The sequence below is a fragment of the Manihot esculenta genome, chromosome 12 (assembly GCF_001659605.2).
Source record: "Manihot esculenta cultivar AM560-2 chromosome 12, M.esculenta_v8, whole genome shotgun sequence".
Classification (NCBI taxonomy): Eukaryota; Viridiplantae; Streptophyta; class Magnoliopsida; order Malpighiales; family Euphorbiaceae; genus Manihot; species Manihot esculenta.
Window position 1 is genome coordinate 35,817,527 of NC_035172.2, and position 17,932 is coordinate 35,835,458.

Sequence of the window (17,932 nt, forward strand, 5' to 3'; positions counted from 1 at the left end):
ACAAAAAGTATAGCCGCTAAACTTGACGTGTACTAATGTGGCAGCTTTTTAAAGGTCCACGTTGTCCTCGGCGTTTCTCAATTTTTTGTTTTTATTTAAACGCTGTGGAGTCCAGTTGTTTTACTCGTCCTTCCACTTGAGCGACGACTCGTCCTGGGAAAATACCTGTCGGCCGCGTTGGAAGTTAAACGTCGTTACTTACTGTGGCTAGTCCATCGCTCAGACCGGTGTTGTTAAACCCGGACCGAAGGTTAGCCCGGTGAAGGAATCGAGTGAGTCATTGGTTCAACCGGTAACTCATTAAAAATTAATTAAATATAATACCTTGAATAAATAAAGTAATTTAATTAATTTAATTTTAACTATAAATTTAATTTAATGATAAATATATTTAAATAAATATGAGAGATTTTAAATTTTAAATTTTTAATTTTTAATTTTTATTTAAAAAAATATTTAAAATTAAACTTCAATATTAATTATGTTATCTATATATCAATAAAATTGAATTTTTTTTAATTTTTTAAATAGAGGTCATGCATATACATAGCCTTAGATTTCTGAAAAAAAGAAAAGAATATAGAGATACTAATTAGCTAAATATTTTTACTGTAAATTAATAAAAATTCTTAAATTTAGCATGGATTTATTTCTTTCGAAAAAATATGTTTTTTGTGAAATTCACGTTATAAAATCAGTTGACTTGATGTGTGATTATATACAGTTCTCTTAAATTAAAATTTAAAATTAGACCCAAAAAAATATTTAAATTAGATAAAATTTTAATTATTTTTGAAATAATGAACAAGTATGAGAAGATTTAAAATTTTGATTAAATCGATAAATATACAAAATTTAACTTTTCGATACTAATAAGCACTTTTTGTTGCGTACATCTTCTTTTTTTTAAAAAAAAAATAAAGAAAATAATTGTCTACATCGAATCTTTATTGATAAAAAAAATTTCATTTTCATTTCAGTCCATTTTAATAGGTTTTTATTTAAAATATATTATTATTATTATTATTATTATTATTATTAATTTATATAATATAATAAAAAAATATATCAAATTTCATGCAAATAAAATTTCATATACTACATTATAAATTTATATAAACCCAATTTAAATAAGTATAAAATATACATATATTTTTCATTATATTTAATTATTTGTTTTTAATTGTTTTTTATGAAATATCCACAAGATTTACTCAATAGTTAAAAAATCAAAAAAAAAAATTCATGTAAACTGAATTTTAGTGGATCCAAGATACAATAATACCATAATTTTATTTTCCATTAACTTTGATACTAAAATTTAACGTACCATCTAATCGATAGACAATGCGGAACATATCAATTTCAACAATATCCCCCAAAAGTATAAAATTATATTTCTAATTTTCTTTCATATATTTTAATTGAACAAAATGATATTACTGAAATCAAGTTGATGACATAGCCAAAAAGAGAGCTATGTGGTGATTAGTCAATCCTGTAAAAAAGAGAATGTGATGGCGCCTACGACAGCCACTTCAACGCTCAAGTCAGTAAACTAAAGAATGAGACAAAAATATTATAATGCTTAGAACTTAAGAATAATTATGTAAAAATTGCATACTTTTAACGCTGTAATTATTCGCTTTTATACCGTAAGAGCATGAATTTAATATAGTATCTTCAAAAATTCCGGTGATAATATGGTCGACTATTTGATAAGAGATTTTGCCAGCTAACCAAGGTGATCCAGCGATTACAGGCGTGATGGGGATATGTTGGCTTGTGCCTGTTAACAGTAATTTTATGATGAGACTTGACCTTTTCAAGGAAGGGTGAGCCTTGATAAATAACCAAGTGTAACGGTATCTGAGACTTCCTTTTCTCGGGTGGGATCGGGTACCGGCTTATCAGATGCTTACCATGTGATTTTATTTTGTGGTGACAACTCATGGCTCACTTTAGGCAATTATTGTGTAGCATCAGAGATTCCTTCGTCGGCCTTCAATTCTTCATATTTGAAGGTGACAGTTATTCTCACGATCTGAGGCACGTGGCCCATTGAGATTGGTCTTTCTCTGCTCATGCCGCTTCACTTACCTAGCTCTTCAATAATGGTTGTCCCATTACTCGTGCCGTAATTAAAGCCTATCGTCGAAATTGTCTTATAAGAACTCTTCTTTTTCTCCAAACATCACTTTTGCTCACAACTGTAATCTCTACTTTTGGGAATATTTAGTCACTCCCTCTTTCTTGTTTATACTCTCTTACTTTCACGGTAATTTCTATTTTCTTCTTTCCTTTAGAATGAATAGGAATATTTCCTCTTCCTCTCTTACTCTCGGTGGAAGTTCCGTCACCAGCTCCTCGTTCGACTGCCCCATCCGTATCCTAGCTCCTATCATTCGCTGAGGGCGAATCAAGAAAGCGAAGGTAGCTTGATTAGTGATATTTTATCCATCATATTATAGCAAGATGTAAATCGTCTTTACAATAAATGCCACATTTTTCGAGAAACCTTTCACATTTTTTCTCCGTCCTTGAATGTTTGCGCAGTTGACCAGATCCCTACGGAGGATGCTATTATAGTTTACGAAGAGCAGTTAAAGGTAGGTCTTTGGTTCCTCATAGATCCATTTTTTGCTGAGGTCCTCCGGTTCCATAAACTTTGGTTGCCCAGCTGCATTCCAATAGCTGAAGAATCTTGGTGGCCTTTCGTTTTATTTGTTTTAAAAATAATATTGAGCCGAGTGTTGCGCTGTTCTCCCAACTGTACCAGCTAGGTACTTGAAAGGACAAATAATTCAAGTACTTTAATGGGAGAAAACGTCAGACGTTCTTCGACTGGATCCCTTTATCTCTGAAATGATGGAAAAATAAATTTTTCATTCTTCACTACCGGGTGTATAGGGGTTTTGGTCATTTTTTAACGAGCTAAAATATATGCGTAGAGCTGCACAGGGATGGGGTCCAGCTGCGAAGGGATGAGGATGAAACTTTAGCCTTCCTTCATATGATGGCTACATCTCGAAAAATAGACATTACCCAAGCGGTGAGAAACGCCATTTTGTCTTGGCATAGTCATCTCCAGGCGAGCCAGACTCGGAGTCCTCACCCACCTAATCTTTCCAGCCTTGGGGAGAGCACTTCTCTAGCTAGAGATCAGGCTATTTTTCTTTCTGCCTTCTTTTAAATTTTAAATTGTATTACTTACTTACTTTTCCATTTATGCAGATATGGCAGGGTCAATAAGTAAATGTGCTGAAGCAGTGCGTGCTGCCCACAAAAGCAAAGCTTTCACTAGGGCAACTGGTCCCTTCCCAAGCATGCTCGCCGCACGGAAGAAGTAATCATGTTTCCTCCTCCTCCTCCTTTCCAACCTACAGTAGAAGAGCCGGGTCACTCATAGCCTGAGTCTTCTGCAATGGGTGCCTCTGCAACTGTCCCAATTTTAGGCCTTCTGTTGCAGTCTCCATTCCTATTGAACCCATTCCTGCGAAAGTGGGGATTGATTCCTCATGGCCTCCTAACATCCGGTGCCTGGCATTGGCACTAACCCGGATTGATACATATGCATTTGGGGTAATTTTGTTGGAATTAGTTACAGGGAAAGAAGTTGTATTCATGAAGAATGAAAGAGAGATGCAATTATCAGAAACAATTATTTTAATCATGAAAAAAGAAGATGCAGAAGCTCGGCTTCGCAATCTTGTAGATCTGATTATGCACTCATGGTACTCTATGGAAGTTGTCTTGTGAATGGTAAAGTTGAGTCTAGCCTACTTACAGCAGGAACCAGAAAGTAGACTGAGCATGGCTGAAATAGTTTCCTCTCTTTCAAAGATTCAATTAGATGTTCATAGATCAGAATCTATGTAAGTGAAGTATGTTTAATTGTTTGTAAATATATAGTTGTATAAATTTCAAATAATATATATGTATTTGTGATGTTTAGTTCAGGTGATTAAGGGCTAAGGACTTGGAATTCACATAAGAAATCACTTTTACAATCAGAAACTCAATAAGAGTTGCAATTTACAAGCATGAGGACTTCACCTTAAAGAAAATTGATAATTTTACATGAACTTAAGAATGAGAAAATCTCTTTGGACTTTTGTATTCTATGTTAAATCAACGAGCTGTGACTGGACTGGTTATCTGAATATCTTCTTGTGCTTCAAGCCCAGAAGCCCATGACCTTTCTAATGTATCTGAAGATGACTGTGTGAAAACAGTGAGGTTGAAGACAATTTTTGCCATGCTTGGCCTTGCTGAAGACTTCTCCATAGTGCATGACCTTGCAAAGTTTACCAAACTTAGAGCACCATTGTAATACCCGGCTAAATTTCGGCATCGGAATTTCAATCTTCCAACAAAATCTCCATTGTAAACCGGAATCTCGAAGCTGGAATCCCTCTAAAAGGGTAAAAATAAAGTTTTCATAAAATGATTTTTGGTTTTGTGTTAAAAGAAAGAAAAGAATTTTTAAAGGAATCCCCAGGTTCAGCCGTCGAACCTTCAAATTTGGCCGCCGAAGGTGGTTCCTCTAGCCACCTATAAGATGCCTTCAGCCCGAAAATGAGAGAGCTTTCTCTCCATTTTCGAGCAGAGGTAGATCCATGCCGTTCCTTTGATATTCTTGCTGAAATTCCTTCAAATTTCTCAGAAAATTCATGAGTTTTCATTTGTTTTTGAAGATTTGAGTTTGAATCTAAAGTTTTAAACCTTGGAGGCCTCCGGAGATCGATTTCCCTCATCAAGTTGGGTTGCTATCACCTTTGTGTATCCAAGAGGTAAGTTTGAATCTTTGTCTTTCTTTTATTTTCTAGAAGTTTTCAGCAAGTTTTAAAGGGGTTTGAGGGTTGTTAATGCATGCAATGGTTAAATATGAAGTTTTAGGGTTTGGGTTAGGATTGATGATGAATGCTCCTCTTGTGTTGTATGTTGGGGATTAGGCTAGTTTTTATATCCCTTATGCTTGTTGAGTGAGTATGAATGATTATGAGTTGTTGGGTGTGAGGATTGGAGTGTTTGGTGGCTGTGTACATAAGGCAGAATCAGGTTCTGCCTTGCTGGAAAATCCATGTTCGGCTGCCGAAGCAAGGTTCGGCCGCGCGAACCTGCTTGTGGAGGCAACCTTTTGGCCATCTAATCCGCCTTCGAAGGTTCCAACCTTCGGATCTGTGTGGGGTTTAGGCAGCCAAACATGCCCCCGAAAGTCATTGACTTTCGGATTTGTGTGGAGTGTAGGACGCCGAACCTGCCCCCGAAAGTTACTGACTTTCGGATCTGTGAGGGACCTTCGGCCGCCGAACCTGCCGCCGAAAGTCCCCTGCCCAGCCTTCCCCTATTTTCTTTATATGCATATTTTAGTATGTTTTAGGGGTTCTTGGGGAGTTGGTTAGGGTCTTGTAAAGGTTATGTTTCGTCCCTCATTGGAGTCCATCTGTGTAGGATCGGACCTGGGAGACCGTAGAGGCCTGCAGTGAAATAACTGCGTCAGTGTTAGGCGAGCGTCAGCCAGAGGTTAGTAGAACTGAACTGATCTATTATTTTAAAGAATTCAAACTCTTTAAGCATGCTCATGCGTCACGAATGCCATGTTTATGTATTAGGTTGTTTGCATTAGAATTCACGAATATGATGTATTACATAATTTACTGTTGTTGTAGATGGATGTTGGATGACCCACTAGCCCTTGAGTATGATATGTTATGACAGATATGGAAAGACCAGGACTGTCCATTCTACGCCCCTGGCACTATGTAAGGAAAAGACTAGGACTGCCCATTCTATGTCCCTGGCATTATGGATATATTATGATATGTTTAAGAGGAAGTCCTGAGGAGCACCCGTCGTGGGCCGGACACTATTGGAACTTGTAGAGGGTTACTGGTGACAAATCCATCTTGATGTGAATTGTTTGTGTTGTGACGCATTTTATTCGATCATATGTTTATTAAACTGTTTTTATGTTCTGCTTATTAGGCTTTTATAGCTTATCCCTTTCCCCTAACCCCAGGTTTGCCGGATCAGAGTTAGCTCGGGAAAGTCGGCTGAGTTGCTGGTATAGTCATTTGTAATAGAATAGCTGTGGACATGTATCGTTTTATGGTTTTAGAATTGTGCTTCGCCCTAGTGTTTTGTCCTTGTAATCCATGTTTACATGATCCTCATATAAAAGTTTTAATTATGAGTTATGTTTGAACTAAGCTTGAGGCATGTGATGTTTACCATACTGGAGTATTTGATGAGAGCTCTAGTATGGGTTTATGTTTTCAGGTCGATACATGCACAGGTCGAGCCTTGTTTCATGAAATGTTTATGTTTTTGTTATATTGTGTGATCATGTATGGAATTTTATCAGGTACACAGGATGTAGTGTAGGCATGCTACGGGCTCCGGCGACCTTAAGTCGATCTGAACCCTAGTTCCGGTAGCGGTTCGGTTCCTGGATCATTACAACCATCTATTGGATAGAAGTTCTCCAAGTTTGGATCCATCCACTTCGTTAACCTCTCCTCTCTTTTCTCTACAACTTTCATGACGCCTTTCTTCTCTTTCCACAACAAGGAAATCTCGCCGTTTTCTTTTGTTACCATGGCTTTCTTTCCTGAAAGCAATTCCAACAGAACAATCCCAAAAGCAAAAACATCTACTTTTGGAAGCAGAGATTCTTTGGCAAGTTTAGCCATTGAGAAATTTGCTATCTTTGCCTTAAATCTGGTGTCAAAAAGTACATTACTTGTTGCCACAAGGTGGGCATCCGCCAGGCCACGTGACCAGGTGTAAGTCCCATTTTCACAAAAAAGTCTCCGGGACATTTCTTTCCAGGCCACAAGGCGGTATCCACCAGACCACACAATCGGATGTTAGTCCCACTTCACAAAAGTTTTTAAGGTATTTTATGCCAGCCCACAAGGCGAGTAACTGCTAGGCGAGTCTTCGGGTATTAATCTCAAAAGACAAAGGTAAATTTTTGCCAAAAAAGTGCCACAAAGCAACTAACCAATAGGCGAGTTTTCGGACGTTAGTCCCAAAAGATAAAATTCAGTTTCTGTCAAAAAGAGCCACGAGGTGGGTAACCGCCAGACGAGTCTTTGGGCATTAATCCCAAAATGCAAAATCAAGTTTCTATCAAAAAGCGCCACAAGGCGGATTTCTGTCAAGCTAAAATGACTAAATGTCGGTTCAGACCGAGTGTTAAGTTCGGTTTATTATTTTTTATTCCATAGTCACGGGGCGAGTGTCCGTCAAGCGAGTCATAAGGCGAGTGTTAAGACCTGTTAAAAAGCTTAAGTTATTTTACGATCAAGGGCAGGCAGAGCAACGTGAGTATGGAAAGCTAATATAGATATGCCATGTGCCCAATATCGTGAAGACAATTGTCACCTTCAAATCTGAAAAATCGAAGACTAACGGGGGACTTCTAATGTAACACAACAATCGCTCAAAGTAAACCATGAGCTATCACCATAAAACAGAGCCATGTGACAAGAATCTGATAAGCCGATACGCGGTCTCACTCATGGAAAGGAAGACCCGGACACTGTAACACCGACTTCTTTATCAAGACTCGTCCTCTCCTGAAGAGATTGAGTCTTCACATAAATTTACCGTTAGCAGACACAATCTAGCAGATCTGCATTGCGCCTATAATTACGGGATCCCCAATCAATTAGCCTGTCAATTAGCTGGTAGGGTCCCTTACCAATTAGCCGGTAGAATCTCTTATCAATTAGCCGGTACCAGCAGAATTTGTAGGAAATATTATAATTAAGTCCATCTTCTTACACTTAAAAGTTAATGATCGCAAAGACAAATGTATACAATTCTTACACAACTACTTTTGAGTTTTAAGCAATTTCTTATATTTGCTCTTCTCTTCAATTTAATGACTTGAATATCAGAGTGGCTACTATAGGCGCCAACCCCTTGACGTTCTCTTTCTTCCAAATTGACCAATCGCAGCACAGTTTTATTTCAGCAACATCACTTTAATTTCATAATTATTTTGATTTGAACTGAATACTATTCATTTTTACAGAGTCAATTTTGATGCTACATGGTCAATTTTCAATAAGTAAGTATTGTTATTATTGCAAACAACGTTGCAAGTGATATTGTCAATGGGGTCGCCATTTTTACAGAAGCTCAGGTAATTCTAAAGGGTATATATTAGGTTAACAGTTACCACTGAATACTTGTTAGTAAATCATATAATGCTATGCTAATCTCCGCCATTCAAAATACTCGGTCTCCTCCTTCTTGGAAGATTAATGCTATATATTGTGGCAGCCATTCCAGCTCTTGCATCAAGCTTTCAGAGTATATCCTTCAAGTATTCGCCAAGTACAGCTAATAGTTTTGCTGACAGGTTATATGAGGTAAGTTGGTGAATGTTATGTAATTGGCTTTGTTTTTGATTTGGACAAGTGTACCTCCGATTTGTAAATTCTATATATGTACCTACTGTATTAACGCTGTCTCCCTGTGCAATTACAATTGCGGCTAAAAATAAAAATCTTGAAATCTGCAAGGCCAATGCTATTAATATAGCATTTGATGGAGGGTGGAAAGGTAGATACAACTGCAAACTAATTTTTTTTTTTTAATGAATGCAACGTTATCCTTGCTAAAATTGTATAATATAATTATTTATTATTTTTTTATATTGATAATATAATAAACTATTTATAATATATAATAAATCATATTTTCTGTCATGTGATATTAAATTATTTTTATATTTAATTTAAAAAAAATACTTATACTCATATAAAAAATATATTACTCCTTTATGATTCATATAAAAAATATATTATCCCTCGACACAACCAGCTGATATCGACCAATGTGGGATTCTAACACTTAAGGGAAGGAGAGGTGATGCCTCTTCAAAACCCATAAGTGGCCCTTTTATTTATTTGTTTTTTGAAATTGCCATCTGCGCATCATTATTTCTTATACAAACAGTATCTCCACACATTCTAACTACTGCATTCAATTCTGTTCCTTCCTCTTCATAAAAATAAAATTATTTTATTATTTATTCATTGTTATTATAAATCATTTTTCTTTTTTATAACTGTTAATACGTAATTAAATTTTAATTTTTTTAAAGATTGTTTTAGTTTAAAATGTTGTAACCAATGATTGATCACTAATACGGTAGATAATCCAATACTAACAATACATAATAATTAGTTAATATCAAAATTATAGATAGAATTTTAATTTTTAATATTGTAATTTTCAAATTAAACTAAATACATTAATTAAATTGACCCTTAATATTTATATAAAAAATTAAATTGAATTTAAATTGAATTTAATTTCTATCAAATTTTAATGACACTATTAATTTAAGGGGTAATTTTTATTTATTTATTTTTATTTCATATCTTAATACAATTGAATTGGTGCAGCATGTGGTGCGCCCACAGCACTGAATAATCTATCTATCCCTCAATTGATTGATTTATTTTGTTTTTATTTATTATTAATATTTTTTTTGGTAACAATTAATGGAGGTCAGTAAGCGATTGCCCTAATAAAGGCATGAGCAGAGAAGGCTGTCAAAGCATTTCCATTTTCTAGTAGTCTGCACGAGTGAGTGGGTGCAGAGAACCAGAGAAAAAAAATGGCGAAATCACAACACTCACAAAATGCTTTTGGTTGGGCTGCCAAGGATACGTCTGGTATCCTTTCTCCCCTCCATTTCTCTCGAAGGTCTCTCTCTCTCTCTCTCTCTCTTTCCTTTTTGCTACAAGTCTTTTGTTTGGTTGTGTTTCTCTTTTTTTGGCATTTTCCCTTTCTCGTTATGGATTGGAAAAGAAATCTCCTGGTTGATGGGGCTTTTATTTTATTTTTTAAAATCGCTTCTCTTTCACTTTCACTGTGTTTTTATTTATTTTTTTGGATGATGAACATGGCGCTGTCTACAATTATCTTTAGTATTGTTTGCTAAATAGATGCCATTTTAACCTTAGATCGATATATTACCATGTCAGTAAAACACATTCTCCTTAATTCAAATTTTAAATGTGAATATAATTATAACAAAAATTATAATTTTAAATAATTTTACTAATTTTTATAGTTTTGGATTAAATCTCAAAATAATAAAAAAATTTAAATTTTTCCTGAAAATAGCATTTTTAATTAAACTAAAACAATATTGAAGTTTTTCTTGTAATTTTGGCAGGGAAAATGGTGATGAAGATGTGACTATAAAAATCCTGTACTGTGGTGTGTGCCACTCTGACTTGCATTCTTGCAGGAATGAATGGGGTAATGCCCATTACCCTATGGTTCCAGGGTATGTTTTTTTTGTTTTAATCTCAAATTTATTTGTTTATATCACTGTCTGCTCTATAATTCCTCAGATCTTTAGCTTTTGATTTTACTTGTTGACCACAGGAGGATGCTACTTTTATATAATTTATGATATAATATCAGTTTTCAAAATATTTAAACCATTACACTGTATATGGCCTTCTATAAGATGCTAAGCACTATGAGAATTCTAAAAGCATACTGATCCTTGAATTGCTTTCCTACAAAACAAAGATAAAAGCTGAAAATTTCTTCACTTTTTCATAAAATAAGTTGAACTGCTAAGCTGTTGTGTTTTGTTGAATGAATCCTTATATGCATGAAGCACTGGCGTTGACACCACTCTGTTACTAGATCTTATGTCTTTGTTATTTGGATACGTGTTAGTACTCTTTGGCCTTTATCGGCAACTACGTACCATTGAAGATCAAAGAATAGTATTCCCATCAAGTATTGAATAAAAATTATTTTTGTCTCTTTCATTTATTTGGTGCCTAGTAAAATGTGCTAGATGATAGTGACTGCTTTTATGCAGGCATGAAATTGTCGGTACAGTGACAAAAATTGGGAACAATGTGCAGAAATTTAAAGTGGGTGAGAGGGTTGGTGTTGGAGTTATTGTGGGATCCTGCAAGTCATGCGAGTACTGCAATCAGGACTTGGAAAATTACTGCCCTAAACTTATATTTACGTACAACTCCATTGACAATGATGGGACAAGAACTTATGGTGGTTATTCTGATATGATTGTTGTCAACCAACACTTTGTGATTCACTTTCCCGATAGCTTACCTTCTGATGCGGGTGCACCACTATTATGTGCTGGGATCACAGTGTACAGCCCAATGAAATACTATGGAATGACTGAACCAGGCAAGCATTTGGGAGTAGTGGGGCTTGGTGGGCTTGGTCACGTTGCTGTGAGGATTGCTAAAGCTTTTGGCTTGAAAGTTACTGTCATTAGTTCCTCACCTGGGAAAGAGGATGAAGCAATTAATAAATTTGGTGCTGATGCTTTCCTTGTTAGCAGTGACCCTGCAAAAATGAAGGTATCTTAATCTGACATACTACCTTGTGAATTATAAAAACATGAAATTAAATTTGAAGCTAGAAATATCCAGGTCCTCATTTGAGCTTTCTTGTTAAATGATGATTCATAATTCAATCAAGTAGGAATGCATATGATTGTTGGTATTCTGGTTCTGATGACTGATCTGAACTGGATTCAACTGGTCTAATTTTGTAGGTTGTACATAATGCCTGGCCTACAGATGAAGATAAATCATTTTGAGGCTTATATTCATTTTAAGGGTCTAGTTGTAAAACGTGGCCGTCCATTAAATTGGATCCCTCTAACTCTAATTAAGAATGGAGAGCTAGAAATTTAGAATATGCTGCTGCTGTAGACTGTAGTAAAGATTGAAAATTAGATGCATGACCATATGGAGTCATTATCATGAATTACACAAATGGATATTATTATAGTCCTTATATGACATTCTAAGCTTTTGGGTCTTGCTTATCAATCTAAAATGTTTACAAAAATATAGGCCGAGAAATCAATTAGATATTATTAGCGTCTGTCAGAACTCCTGTTGATTTATGTTGTGCAGGGAGCTATTGGTACTATGGATTTCATCATTGATACAGTGTCTGCAGTTCATGCACTGGCACCACTTCTTATTCTGCTGAGGGCAAATGGAAAGCTGATCACTTTGGGATTGCCTAATAAGCCCCTGGAGCTGCCTATTTTTCCCCTAGTTTTGGGTAAGTTGATTGTTATTAATCCTTAAATCTAAATGCATGGAACTACCAAGTAGGCTACAGAAGATATAACATTTTGAAGTCTTTCTTCTGTCTCTTTCCAACCAAATGCTTATGATATCCTGTTTTATCATGTAATAAAATCTGAGACGTTCAAAACTTAAAATGGTATATTTGAATGGAAAATATATTGTGGGTTACCTACCAAGAAAGGCTTATTTCTTGAAGAACTCAAGTTATTTGATAGGTCTCTTTACTAATTGAAACTCCTTGAAGTACTTCCTTTTAAATCTGACAATTCCCTTGAAAAAATCTAAATGCAAACCATTGGATTCTTTCAGGACGGAAGCTTGTTGGAGGAAGTGACATAGGAGGGATAAAGGAGACTCAAGAGATGTTGGAGTTCTGTGCAAAGCACAATATAACTGCAGATGTTGAGGTGATAAAAATGGATGAGATCAACACAGCCATGGATAGGCTTGCCAAAAATGATGTCAAATACCGGTTTGTGATCGATGTGGGAAGCTCCTTATCCCAGTTATGATGCATCATTTGCTTCTTTTTTTCCCTACTGAGGCCTGCTATTTGGAATAAATTTTTAGGGCATCATTTTAGTGTACTTGATGTGATTGATGGAAAATTTGATACTTTGTTGGCTGAAATGGATTATCATCTATTTGTTTGCCTTGAATCTTAGATGTCTTCTATTTCCATTTCACTTCTTCACCTTATGCATTCTTGTGATTGTGACTGGAAGGGATTTCCTGAATGCATATACATACAAGCCACAAACTAAAGATTCCGGTTTTGTTGGACAATATCGGCTATTTTACCACTTACAATATATGTTATCAAAAATTATTTTTAATTTTTTTAAATAAAAAATTATTTTTATTTAACAAAAATAAGTTTCAAGAACTCAAAACCGTACCCGCCTAAACAAACTGAATCACAATTAACAGACCCAACCGCCTCGCTTTCTCTCTCGCGCTCCACGACGATGGACAATACTTTCACCAAAACAGCGGCTCCGATTATTCTCCTCCTCTCTCTCAGTCTGTCTATTCTCGTCACAACCACAGTCGCCACCGTCACCGGCCAAGAGCTCGACGCCGCCTTGTTAGCCCTCAGAACGCGAGGCTATTCTCTCTTCCCTAATGCCATTACCACAACGGATCTCCGCCCCCTTCTTCTTTCTTTAAACTCCACATTTACCCTTTTCTCCCCCCCGGACTCTCTCGTCTACTCTCTTGACATCTCCTGCACAGCCCCTCTTTACTTCCGCTCCATCCTCCACCACGTGGCCCCCTTCCGCCTGTCCATGTCAGACCTCCGGAGCATCAGAGGTAGTCCTTATCTTGATACTCTCGTCACTTCAAATCCTATCTTCGTCGACAACTCCCTTGTTCATGATAACGGTATCGTTTCGGAGTCTGTTTTGTTGGATGGGGTTCGGGTCTCAGTTCCGGATCTTTTTCTCGGGTCTTCCATTGCTGTACATGGTCTCGAGGGGATTCTTGTTGCCGAAGTCGGATCTAATTCCAACGAGCACATTGATCGCCTTGGTGATCAGCCGTTTGTGTCACCGGTAGCTTCTTGGTCTGAGCAAAATTCTCCAGCAAGTGCTCCCTCGGCGAAGGTTGGATTGAGGGGGACATCAACTCTAGAGTCGATGCCGAAGAAAAGAAATGGAATGCGTGGTCAGCGGACAAGAAATCAGCGAGGGTTTCATGGTGAGCTTAGCCATGAAAACGGACACAGTAATTTTGCCAAGTACGGTCATCAATTTGGTGCAAGACTTCGTGCATGAAAAGACGGCAAAATAAATACTAACTCGGCGTAGGGTCTGTTTGGGCACTGAGAAAATGCAGAGGGCACAGTTTCCTCAGTAAGCAACGTTCAAAGCAAGAAAATTTCCTTGTTTTCTGTGGATTCATTTTCAGAAAATATTGAATAATTCTCTGTAAGTATGGGTTAGTAATGCCTCTTAATAAATCTCTCCTTGATCAAGATTCTATCGATCTATGATTCTTCAAAAACCAGATAATGGATCATTCATGGAACATTATGCAAAATAGACAACAGAAATTTATTGCAGAAAACAAAACCAAAATGGCAACCTCCTGCGAGGAATCGCAGTACCAAAAAACCCTTAAAACATATTGAATATTCTAATTGGGCTGCGGCTGATATTGCAAGGGAGACCCAGCAGCAAGAGGAGGAGAAGCAGGAGGAGGAGAAGAAGCAGCTGCTGCATCACAATAGCCTCTGAGGATGTTACCTTCCTCAGCAGTGAAGCCAAGAGAAGTAAGCATCGCAGGCCAGCAGTTACGAGTAATAACAGCAATAGAACGACAACATTCAGGGCCAATATCGGTGGTTCCATTGAGGAAAAACAGAACAATCTCATTGGAGCAAGTTTTGATCTCCAACAAAGCATTCCAGCAATCAACTAGATTATCATTGCTGGCCTCAACCCTTGTTTCAGTATTGATGAAAAGATCCCTAGCAGATGCCTCACTTGCTACTACGCTAACCAATACAAGACCCAGAAAGAGAGACATAGTTTTGAAAGCCATGATAGCGTTTGGAGGTGAGATTTTTGGTGTGTTGAGAAAGAAGAAGATGGATATTTATAGAGAGAAAATAATGGTGCAAGAAGATGATAAGACTGATAATAAAGACATGATTGATATTAGAGAGAATTGGTTTAATTGTGAAGACAGAAAGTGGAAAATGGAGAGAAGATGATGGGTTCACGAATGGACTGTAACTGATAAAGTAGCTATTATGAAATGGAATTTTCAGTTGCAGTGCTGGGATTGATCTGAAAGACGTTTCAAATTAACACAGCTAAACTAAGCTTTTTGTTAGAATTTACAAGTGAAATTGGAAGGGAGACTGAGGATGATCATGGTATCGGGAATTTATGGAACATATTTTGGTTGCATTAAAGTAGTGTATATTATATATATTTATGAAATTTTAAACAAAATCCATATCACGGTAATTTCAATTTTATTTTTATTTAATTTTCAAATAAATATAATTTTATTTTTAACTAATTTTTTTCTAAGAAAAATCGATTTAATTCTGAATGGTTTAACTAATTTTGATACAATTCTAATAGAAAAAAAGAAAAAAAATTGTTTGATTCAGAGAATTACATCAAGTTAACTTTAGTAAGATGGGCAATTTTTTATCTAGATTTGGTTCATACTAAACTCCATCTCATTTAATTTTCAAGTGAATTTAATTATATTATTGTATTAAATCAAAGAAACGTTATTATTTTTCAATTCTGAAAGTATATTTTTTGAACAAGTTTTTTAATTTTCAATCACAGTAAAAATATAATATAATTAGACAAATACTTTCCCGCATTAAAACAGTAAATAGCTTATGTTAGGGAAGGATTTTTATTTTTTTTATAATTTTCACATTAATTCCATAGGTTTCAATATCTAAATTACACTGCAAATTACATATAATTAACCAAACTAAATCACACTTAAAACATTAACCCATTTAAGTCTAACAATATCTGAATGGAAGAGGATAAGAAAAAATAATTGGTTACAAATTATGCAGACATGAAATGGGCATCAATAATTCTTAAATTAAAATGTTCATTTAGCAGGTATTCTCGTCTGGATTCGGTGGATCGCTTATTTATTAATTATTATTATTATTCCATTAATTTTATTTATTGGAAAATATTCTTTTAATTTATCAAATTTTTAAAAAATTTAATGCCCATATTTAACGATAGAATTAAATAATTAATTTCGCTTATTTATATTTATATTCAGTTTATGATGAAATTTAAAATATAAATAAGTAAATTCCGTTTCAGTGTTACATAGATTTTTTTCTTAACCAATAGATTTTTTTTCTTAATTATAATTAGTTAGAGGTTGAGGTTGGCATATAACACTGTATTTCAGAAATTATAGATAATAAAGTGTAGAACAAGATGGACACTGATTATGATCAGAAAGACTCAACTTGGGAAACGAAGAAACATAAACCAAACCAAAGGCGAAAATCAGGACCCTTAGTATAGAAAACTGAAATACTTGGACAACCCTTTTGTCTAGTCCAAGGCCATCGCCGTGGAATTGGGCTGAGCCCCAGCAGGAAGAGGGGGAGAAGCGGCGGGACTGCTAGAAGGAGAATCTGTAGTGTCGCAATAGCCTTCAAGAATGTTTCCTTCCTCAGCAGTAAAACCAAGTGAAGAAAGCATAGCAGGCCAGCAATTGTGAGTTATAATACCGATGGCACCGCAACATTCGGCTCCTAAATCAGCCTGCCCATTAAGAAAAAATAAAATGATCTCATTTGAGCATGATTTCATCTCCAGCAATGCATCCCAGCACTCAACCATGCCGCCGCTGGTTGCAAGTCTTGCAGAAAGGTCGTTAACTTTGTAGCCTGAAGCAGCAGCAGCAGCAGCAGATGGTTTCATGGGAATTTCTCTGCTAGTTGCAGTTGCATAGCTTACCATTAGCCATGTGAGACCCAAAAGGAGGGACGTAATCCTCAAACCCATTATAAAACAAGATCACAAATTTTCTTTCAAAGTCTGATTGTGGATGCTTAGCAATGAGGGTGTGAATAGGTTTATATAGAAGATAAGCGAAGGAGATGAGAAGGCTATCTAGCTTCAGCTTGTAACTGATGAATTTCAAGTCTTCAAGGGAAGATGATTGGGTTTTTCAATTGTAACTGATTGCCAAACGATTGGTTCAAACCTTTACAAATGATTTCTTCTTTCCCGAGCAGAAGAGCTAGCCAGTTAGCTCTTCTTCTTTATCGGCTAGTTTGGGTTCATTTTTCATTGGGAACTCTCTAAAAATCATTTGCTAGATTATGAAACCTGCCATAATTTTAATTAATATATTATTTCCTCATTAGTAGAGTGTATAAATCCAAATGTATGTAATAAATACTTTTAATTGAATGCATATAATGTGAGAGATCAATGGAGCATAACTAATAAAAGAAACGACGATTGATGAAATTCTCTGCCCAAAGGGGAGGGGAAGCCAAAAGCATATATTGTGATGAAATTCAGAGACGTGTAGCCATCATCTTTTAGAATGCAAACAGAGCCCTAAGATAAAGTTGTTTTTCAGTGAAAGCTTTTGATAATGATTATTCCTTTTTAAAGCTAAAATAACAAAGAAAGTCAATTAATGGACCTCACACTTCACTTGCCATCATCTCATGCTCTAAATTTACTATTATTCGTCTTTATCTTATTCATAATTGCATTCTAAAATTTTCAACTTAAACTTAAGTTCAAATTAATCCTAGTCGTTTTACATTATTTATTTAGATTAATTTAACTTAAAATTTTCAAATTTGCATGAGATGTTAATTTTTCCTCGACATTTGTATGCAATAAATTAATCCTTAAAAAAAAAAACAGAAACTAATACTATATTACATGGTCTAAATTGTTGTTTACTCTTAATAAAATTTGTTATCTTTAAACTTCCTAAACAAGTACAGCTTACAAAAAAGAGTTCAATGGTGAAATGTTTCCTTCCAATACTGAAAAGAGTTTCTTATAAGCTCAGGTTGGATGCTCATCCTAATAATCCACTTTCTCTTAAAAAGCAAGAATTTCATCCAATGCATCATTAGCATGCCATTACTAATCTTTGATAGTTACCCATTGCTATTATTCCACCTAAAATCACAACCCAATCATACCCAGAAACCATGCTTTTCAATACATGCAAAAATAACCAAACATTCTCCACCTTTCTCCATCTCAAAAGGTGATGCTACCACTCAAACATTGATTGAATAAGAAAAAAAA

The 17,932-nt window shown here is 35.6% G+C and overlaps 4 protein-coding genes across 4 annotated transcripts; 2 read left to right on the forward strand and 2 right to left on the reverse strand.

Annotated features, from left to right (window-relative positions):
• Window positions 1-9,560: 9,560 nt before the first annotated feature.
• On the forward strand, window positions 9,561-12,793 carry LOC110627403 (probable cinnamyl alcohol dehydrogenase 9). Its single transcript, XM_021773695.2, has 5 exons — window positions 9,561-9,732; window positions 10,208-10,321; window positions 10,874-11,387; window positions 11,952-12,105; window positions 12,444-12,793. The coding sequence occupies exons 1-5, from the start codon at window positions 9,644-9,646 to the stop codon at window positions 12,644-12,646; spliced, it is 1,074 nt and encodes a 357-aa protein (XP_021629387.1). The 5' UTR covers window positions 9,561-9,643; the 3' UTR covers window positions 12,647-12,793.
• A 309-nt stretch (window positions 12,794-13,102) lies between these two features.
• On the forward strand, window positions 13,103-13,912 carry LOC110628029 (fasciclin-like arabinogalactan protein 19). The gene has a single exon (XM_021774468.2). The coding sequence runs from the start codon at window positions 13,103-13,105 to the stop codon at window positions 13,910-13,912; it is 810 nt and encodes a 269-aa protein (XP_021630160.1).
• Window positions 13,913-14,273: 361 nt separating this feature from the next.
• Window positions 14,274-14,788, reverse strand: LOC110628030 (egg cell-secreted protein 1.4). The gene has a single exon (XM_021774470.2). The coding sequence runs from the start codon at window positions 14,679-14,681 to the stop codon at window positions 14,274-14,276; it is 408 nt and encodes a 135-aa protein (XP_021630162.1). The 5' UTR covers window positions 14,682-14,788.
• Window positions 14,789-15,997: 1,209 nt separating this feature from the next.
• On the reverse strand, window positions 15,998-17,710 carry LOC110628760 (egg cell-secreted protein 1.4). Its single transcript, XM_021775560.2, has one exon. It carries the CDS (start codon window positions 16,652-16,654, stop codon window positions 16,199-16,201), a length of 456 nt encoding a protein of 151 aa, XP_021631252.1. The 5' UTR covers window positions 16,655-17,710; the 3' UTR covers window positions 15,998-16,198.
• Window positions 17,711-17,932: the final 222 nt, after the last annotated feature.

What these genes read in the sequence shown, in the direction of transcription:
- LOC110628760 (XM_021775560.2), bottom strand. Translation starts at nt 16,654, where the DNA reads ATGGGTTTGAGGATTACGTCCCTCCTTTTGGGTCTCACATGGCTAATG.
- LOC110628029 (XM_021774468.2), top strand. Translation starts at nt 13,103, where the DNA reads ATGGACAATACTTTCACCAAAACAGCGGCTCCGATTATTCTCCTCCTC.
- LOC110628030 (XM_021774470.2), bottom strand. Translation starts at nt 14,681, where the DNA reads ATGGCTTTCAAAACTATGTCTCTCTTTCTGGGTCTTGTATTGGTTAGC.
- LOC110627403 (XM_021773695.2), top strand. Translation starts at nt 9,644, where the DNA reads ATGGCGAAATCACAACACTCACAAAATGCTTTTGGTTGGGCTGCCAAG. An exon ending in CCCCTCCATTTCTCTCGAAG is followed by an intron (nt 9,733 to 10,207) that starts GTCTCTCTCTCT and finishes TAATTTTGGCAG; the next exon opens with GGAAAATGGTGATGAAGATG. An exon ending in CATTACCCTATGGTTCCAGG is followed by an intron (nt 10,322 to 10,873) that starts GTATGTTTTTTT and finishes GCTTTTATGCAG; the next exon opens with GCATGAAATTGTCGGTACAG.